General features: G+C 44.3%; 1 protein-coding gene across 2 annotated transcripts; it reads right to left on the bottom strand.

The window, feature by feature from the left end:
- Window positions 1-2,927: 2,927 nt before the first annotated feature.
- LOC131959352 (H-2 class II histocompatibility antigen, A-D alpha chain-like) lies at window positions 2,928-6,621 on the bottom strand. Of its 2 annotated transcripts, XM_059324520.1 has the most exons (5): window positions 6,391-6,621; window positions 6,033-6,068; window positions 4,744-4,986; window positions 4,071-4,355; window positions 2,928-3,348 (listed from the first exon to the last, which is right to left on the bottom strand). In XM_059324520.1, the coding sequence occupies exons 3-5, from the start codon at window positions 4,931-4,933 to the stop codon at window positions 3,227-3,229; spliced, it is 597 nt and encodes a 198-aa protein (XP_059180503.1). In that variant the 5' UTR covers window positions 4,934-4,986; window positions 6,033-6,068; window positions 6,391-6,621; the 3' UTR covers window positions 2,928-3,226. The 2 variants fall into 2 exon arrangements, with proteins under 2 accessions (XP_059180503.1, XP_059180502.1); XM_059324519.1 differs by lacking the exons at window positions 6,033-6,068; window positions 6,391-6,621 and adding an exon at window positions 5,063-5,166.
- Window positions 6,622-7,465: the final 844 nt, after the last annotated feature.

The raw sequence follows: 7,465 nt of genomic DNA on the forward strand, positions 1-7,465 counted from the left end.
TGAGGCGAAGTTGTAAAACTGTTCATAAGTGGGGTATTGTTCATTAGTCAGCTCTGTGTGGGAGATAAAGTTTTAGCAGCCGCCTGTGGAACTTCTCTGGTGTTTTCTTCTCTGAGACGCGAGCAAATCTGATGATGGCTGGTTTGCCTACAATTCTCTTCATAATGAACCCTTTCTCGTTTTGGAGACGAATGACACTTTTGCTTTCAGCATGCTGGCCATACACTACCCTGAACTCTGATGCAAACTCAGCAAGACACAAACCTTCAAACAGTCGTCCGACAGGTCGGTCTAAGTACTTTTCAGGCACTCCTGACATCCACACCTCCTCCGAACCTGGTTCCATGTTTTTGAGTCTGTTGATGGGGTGACTCATTTTCGGACCCCCCTCATCGGTCTGAAGGAACACAATGGAATGCGAGCACTTCTTCAGGGGTAAGCTGCAAGTGTGAGCTGCAGCTTCTTGAGCGCTGACCTCTCTGTGCTTTGCGTACGCCTGCATGATCTGCTTCATCTCATCGCGCTCATTGCCTTTGGATTTTTTTATGTTTTTGATGACCGAGTTGAGGAATTCGGTCATCTCGTGCTCTGCCTTGGATACATAGGAAATCATGTGCATTATGCAGCTGAAGTCATCGACAACATACTGGATGTCCATGTTGGCGTTCCAGGCTCGTAGAAGGTCCGGATTGTAGTTGTTGTTCCAACAATCATTTGGATCACGCTTCAGCATCACAACATAGCTGCTTGTCAGACGGTTGACATTGACCAGGTACTCTTGTTCTGTCATCATGCATTGGCAGAGCATGTCTGAGAAGCTGCTGAACGGGGTGTCTTGTTGCATGAGCAACTCTCTTCGTAGCTGAAGCTTTGACTTGGCTTCTCGTTGCATTTTTGATAGCTGTCTCTTCTGTGCCTTCAATTCTGCAGCTGGATCTGGGTTTTCAGTTGATTTGCTGTCAACTCTGGGTGGCCTGGTGATAAGGGTTTCTTCCATGGGCAGTTTAGGGAAGCCAAATCTGCAGGAAACATTACCTTTTTTGCATGATTTTGAATGTTTCAGGGCGATTATTTTAGCGAAAGGCAGGATTTTAGCAATGAGCTGCCTTTTAAGCACATTAAGTATAGCCAATTTTGGGGGGAATGGGTGTTAACTCTAAATTGTTTGCTACTGCAATGGGTGGCATTCTGCCTCTGCTCAGGTGGTTGTCATAGGTGTGGCAGATCCACTCCTGAAGTCTCTCTTGTGGAACAGAGCAGGGGGAAGAGCAGTCATCATCACAGAAATTAACATAGTTTCCTATCAAGCATGCTGTTGCCATTTTAGTGTATTTGGTATATTTGCCTCTCTTGCATAGCTTGACCTGATTGGGAAACATTGTTCTGTTACAGACAGTGCAAACATATGTGGGTCCGTGTCTAATAGTTTCTAATGGAAGGATGCTATGGCTGCTTCCATCACAGGATCCATCAGGGGCTGGGGGGTGGGAAACAATGTGTCTGTATTTTCTTTTAATTCTGAGTGCTTTTTGCATCTTGTAATGGATGCGAGCGGCAGCATTTGTGGCCAGTTTGGTTAATGTATGGTGTGTAATGCGTTGTATGCAGCGTTGTCTAAACTGTGGGTCATTACGATATCTGGTGTTTAAACTTTCCTTTTTCTTTTGCCTGTAGCTCTGGTTGGATGCATAATGTGTTTTCATGTGCATTTTCTTTCTGCTCTGGAAAGTTGGGTCCGTCTTGTATCTTCTCATGCGTTTTTCCTTCTTTTTTGTGTGAATTTTGGGATCTGAATAATAATGTTTATTTTATTTTTTTTAAAGATTATTTTTTTGGCATTTTTACTGCTTTATTAGATAGTTAGATACAGATATAAAGGGGGAGACAAAGGGAAAGACATGCAGCAAAGGGACCTCAGGCCAGATTCGAACACAGGTCCACTGCAGGAAGCACACGGCCATGTGGTGTCTTTGGTTGGGGCAACTGATTGTTCAGGATGTTCACTGGAACCGACAGCTTCAAATGAAACGGGCAAAAACTCATAGCTGGCAAAATCTCCACGATTTTTAAACAGTTTGTGCAGGTGGTCAGCCAGGTCACTGAGTGCAGAGAAGGTCATCATGATTGCAGTTCCGTAGCGGTGTGGCAAGCCTGCTGCATTTCTTGTGTGTGAATCAAAGATTCCATACCTCCCTGATTTGTCACGGAAAACTGCAATCCACTCTAGAGTTATCAGGATCAAAGCTGGCTGACTTCTGCTGACAGACACTCTAGCTGTGTGGCAAGGGACTGCCCCCACTGCTCACTTCCTGGGCTGGGTGCTTGGGCTTTAAGGGGGCCTAGTCTGGCAAAAGACATGTAGTGGAGCGGCGAAGTGCTCATTTTTGGCAGAATTGTTAAGTTTATGATACAAGCGTGAAAATTGGCATGAACACTCTCCATGGGTCACTTAACAAGAAAATTGTCCGAGACATTTGAAATTTTAAGATGGCGGCCATTTTTCAAGATGCCCGACACCTAAGTGGATCAGTTAAGTGATATAATGGTTTATGTTGGTGATACAAGCATAAAAATTGGCATGAGCAGTCTCTGTAGGTCACTTGACAATAACCCACCCACAGTTACTTGAAATTCAAAGATGGCGGCCATTTTTCAAGATGGTCGACACCTTAGTGGAGCAGTTAAGTGATATAATTACAAACATTAGAAACAAAACATTACATTATTATGTAGACTGAAAGGTGCTGTAAAGATTCCTCCTGTTCATAAAGAACATTAACTTAGAAATCACTTTATCTGAAGATTAAACGTCATCTGTCGGACTGAAACTCCTCAAGTTAAAGTTTTCTGTGAAAGTGTGATGAACAGAAAGAACCAACTGAAGAGAGTTTGAGGTGTAATGTGGACAGACTGGACAGTAAACATGAGACGAGGGACATCCTGTTTATTTACCACAACAACAGATTATATTATTATTATTATTATTAATAATTAATGCTCATTTAAAACAGATTAAATCTTCAGACTGGAGAAACAGTTTAAATCTGATTATGTCAGGAAACAAACTAACTTTATTTAAACACAGATTATATTTCAGCAGGAAGCATTTTACACAAGAAATGGATTCAATCTGCAGCCATACATGAAGAAAGACATAAAAACATTAAAATCATCAACAGACAGCAGAGAAAATATTCATCTGAGTGACATCATCAGCCCCGACCAATCAGCTGCACTCGTTCCCTTTGATGAGGAAGAAGGTTCCAGTAGCCACACCGAGCAGACCAACAGTCAGACCGAGTCCACAGAACACTGCTGGTCCAATACTGGGCGGAGTCTTCTCCACATCTGGAGACAGAAAACACAGACATTAGACATCTGGAGACAGAAACATCTGGAGACAGAAAACAGACATGAAACATCTGGAGACAGAAAACACAGACATGAGACATCTGGAGACAGAAAACACAGACATGAGACATCTGGAGACAGAAAACACAGACATGAATCATCTGGAGACAGAAAACACAGACATGAGACATCTGGAGACAGAAAACACAGACATGAATCATCTGGAGACAGAAAACACAGACATGAAACATCTGGAGACAGAAAACAGACATGAAACATCTGGAGACAGACATGAAACATCTGGAGACAGAAAACAGACATGAAACATCTGGAGACAGAAAACACAGACATGAAACATCTGGAGACAGAAAACACAGACATGAAACATCTGGAGACAGAAAACACAGACATGAAACATCTGGAGACAGACATGAAACATCTGGAGACAGACATGAAACATCTGGAGACAGAAAACAGACATGAAACATCTGGAGACAGAAAACACAGACATGAAACATCTGGAGACAGAAAACAGACATGAAGCTCCACTTTCTGGAGACAGAAACATCTGGAGAGAGAAACATCTGAAGACAGAAACATCTGGAGAGAGAAACATCTGAAGACAGAAACATCTGGAGACAGAGACAGAAACATCAGAAACATCTGGAGACAGGCCAGCTGTAGTTGTTGTGTCTGTGTTAATGTTAAAAGTGTCTCACCCCAGAATCTGGTCTGTGGTTGGTCCAGGGCCAGATGTGTCACTGAACAGCTGTAAACGTCTCCAAGCTTTGGGGTGAAGACCAGGCTGGAGAACTGGTTGTAGGAAGCGTCTTTGTTGGGGTAGGGAACGTTGACGCTGGTTCCTTCGGTGACGTTCTGTCCGTTCTTTGTCCAGGAGAAGTCGACCGGAGCAGGATAGAAACCAGTCACATAACAGATCAGGGTGTTCTCCTCTCCCAGCTCCACGTCGTCTCTGCTGTAGACCATCGGACTGGAAGGAGCATCTGGACACACACAGAGGATCAGTTCTGTCTCTGTGGGTCATTTTAACTCACTAAGACTGTTTTATTATTATAATAAAGGTTACAGGATGGAGGACTGAAGTAATGACGTCCTGCTGAAACAGATCAGCTGTGTTTGATGCAGTATGAGGCACCACAGGAACCCTCAGCTTCTGAACAGTAACATGATGACTGAGTTTTATTTATTTTAATATTTACAGCTTTAAATAACTTCTTAAAGATGAAATATAAAAAGACTCTGTGTTCTGTGTCTCTTCTGACTCATTGAACCCAAAACCAGAAAATAAAATAACTGATTATTCAGAAATCTGCAGTTTCCATGAAGAGAAGTTCATTAAAGTGTCAGAAAGTTCAGATTTTATATATTTACCGAGTTTCACTGGAGGGTTCTTCAGATAACTGAGAACTGATGCCAGGTTCTGTTTGCAGTTCTGTAGATCACCCACAGCTTGTTCATAAAGTGGGTAGGTAATATGATCTATAAAACTGGGCTGAGGCTCGACTCCTTTCTTGTTCTTGAAGTCTGCGTACCAAATCTCTTCACCTTCCAGTCCAATCATGTCCTCTCCATCTTTATCTGAACAGCCAACGATAGCAAGGTCCTCATGGAGAACTGAAGAGAAAACACAAGAACAAACAGTAAACAACCTGTTGTTTGTTTGTTTGTTTAAAGTGAGACAGAAACTTACAGTCAGCTGAGACACAGAGGACACCGGAGAGGATGAAGACCACCATCTTCATCATCATCTTCATCATTAGATCTGTACCTGTCAGACTCTGTAGACCTGGACCTGTGTAGACCTGGACCTGTCAGACTCTCTGTAGACCTGGACCTGTCAGACTCTGTAGACCTGGACCTGTCAGACTTTGTAGACCTGGACCTGTCAGACTCTCTGTAGACCTGGACCTGTGTAGACCTGGACCTTTCGTAGACCTGGACCTGTCAGACTCTGTAGACCTCGACCTGTATAGACCTGGACCTGTCAGACTCTGTAGACCTGGACCTGTATAGACCTGGACTTTTCGTAGACCTGGACCTGTCAGACTCTGTAGACATGGACCTGTATAGACCTGGACCTGTCGTAGAACTAGACCTGTCAGACTCTCTGTAGACCTGGACCTGTCGTAGACCTGGACCTGTCAGACTCTCTGTAGACCTGGACCTGTCGTAGACCTGGACCTGTCAGACTCTGTAGACCTGGACCTGTATAGACCTGGACCTGTCGTAGACCTGGACCTGTCAGACTCTGTAGACCTGGACCTGTCAGACTCTGCAGACCTGCAGAAGCAGCAGCTGAACTTTTACTCTGTCAGCAGCGTGACAGCCAATGAGAAAGTAGAACTGAGATGACATCATCAGTGTCCGGGTAGAGTCAGGCTGCTGCTGCCTCAGAAACAGGCAAGTAATAACGGCTGCGGCCGGCTGCAATACTAACGTGTGCGGCGGGAGGCGGGGCTTGAACGGCTGGACTGTCAAGCCCCGCCCATGACACGCACGTCACACGCCAAGCTCTGCCTAGAGTGCGCTACGTCATCGTGGTTAGTTCAGGGACAGTCGGGATTTCGGAAACTCGGTAGAAACAGCACCTGAATGGAGGATTACTCCCGGAAACCCAAGAATAGCAAAATGCAGAGAAGTGAGTATGATTTTTTTCTTACCTTGATTCAAGTGAAGAGAATGAATCTCTGTCACTCCTGAAAGGAAAGCATAACATGTTACTCAATCTGCCATAGCATATTCTTGAGCATGGTTGCTACAGGATTGGGTGTGAGCATTGCAAGCAGAAGCACAGCACAGGTATCCTTGAGCATAGCTGCAGCAGGTTTGGCGTCAGGCTCTGCCTTGGTTATTCGTTCCCTAAATGATCACACACACACACACACACACACACGTAAATTAGGCCCTATTTTTTGTATATTTGACTAAAACTGACTAATAATACTGAATAAAAGATGAAAATGATACATCAATGTGTTGGTCCTGAATTCCATAAAAAGAAGAAGAACTTTTTTCTACCTGTCCTAAAACCAGTCTGATGTCTCCAGGTCTTTGTATTTAAATAGATTCTGAGTGTTACAGGGAGCCAGGTCAGCGAGGCTAGAACAGGAGAAACCTGATCTCTGTTCCTGGTTCGAGTCAGAACACGAGCTGCAGCGTAACAGAAGCATGAACCAGTTTTTCTGCTTCCTCTTGGCACAGGATGAGTTTTACAACATGTGATGATCCTTCCTCTTCTGGGGTGTTTCTGTTTGTGTGCAGGAGGCCCACAGGTCAGGCCACTCCTCCAGTTTGCAGAGTGCTGGAGGAGAGTCAGGAGATGGATCAACTCAATCCAGTCTCCATTAACACTGAGGCCTCAGCTCTCTCTGCACCACAGCCAACATAGAGTTTGTTTGTTACAGTTACTTTCATCTCATTCAGCTGCATCTCATCACATGCACACACCTCACCACTGATTCACATAATTGAGTTTTTTTGTATTATTTTTTATAAATATTTGATATTTATCATCTGAATCATGAGTGGTCTCCCTTGTTTGTCTTGAGCTATGAGCCGGTTCATGACAGATGGGGGCTCATTCATTCAGGACTAGTTCAGTGTTTTTGTCTGGACTAGTTTTCAGTGGTGGAATTTGATTGTGGACTTTCCTGGTAATTAACCTCTGAAGTTTTGTTCCATACCACTTTGGTTGTGAGATACACTGTTTGTTGGAGACACACATGTTTTGGTTTTAGGGGAGAGAGCTTTGGTCAGTTTGGTGCTGAGACGGGTTTAAAGAATCACTGATTGTTATAAAGTCTGTGGCCCACGGTGACCAATCGTTCACATGCAGCAAGGGTAGAGGTAATTTACCAGGCGGCAGGCAGAACAGGCAGGTCGAAGTCAGGCAGGGTCGGAACCGGGAAGACAGGCAGATGAACGCTGGAAAGTCTCGCATGGCAAAGAACAATCTGGCACTGAGTGAGTGTGAGGCTGGAGAATATATACTGAGCAGGCAGGAGGGGCTGATTGGTGAGTGAGGGCAGGTGTGTGATTAGTGAGTGTGAGCAGGTGTGTGTGATCAGTGAGTGGAAGCAGGTGTGTGATCAGT

Source organism: Centropristis striata, chromosome 21 (assembly GCF_030273125.1).
Source record: "Centropristis striata isolate RG_2023a ecotype Rhode Island chromosome 21, C.striata_1.0, whole genome shotgun sequence".
Classification (NCBI taxonomy): domain Eukaryota; kingdom Metazoa; phylum Chordata; class Actinopteri; order Perciformes; family Serranidae; genus Centropristis; species Centropristis striata.

Excerpts from the sequence above, each read along its gene's own strand:
- LOC131959352 (XM_059324519.1), bottom strand. The coding sequence starts at position 5,129 with ATGATGAAGATGATGATGAAGATGGTGGTCTTCATCCTCTCCGGTGTC. Across the intron at positions 4,987-5,062 it reads CCTCTGTGTCTCAGCTGACT|TTCTCCATGAGGACCTTGCT; the intron begins GTAAGTTTCTGT and ends TTTTCTCTTCAG. Across the intron at positions 3,349-4,070 it reads ACCACAGACCAGATTCTGGG|ATGTGGAGAAGACTCCGCCC; the intron begins GTGAGACACTTT and ends TTCTGTCTCCAG.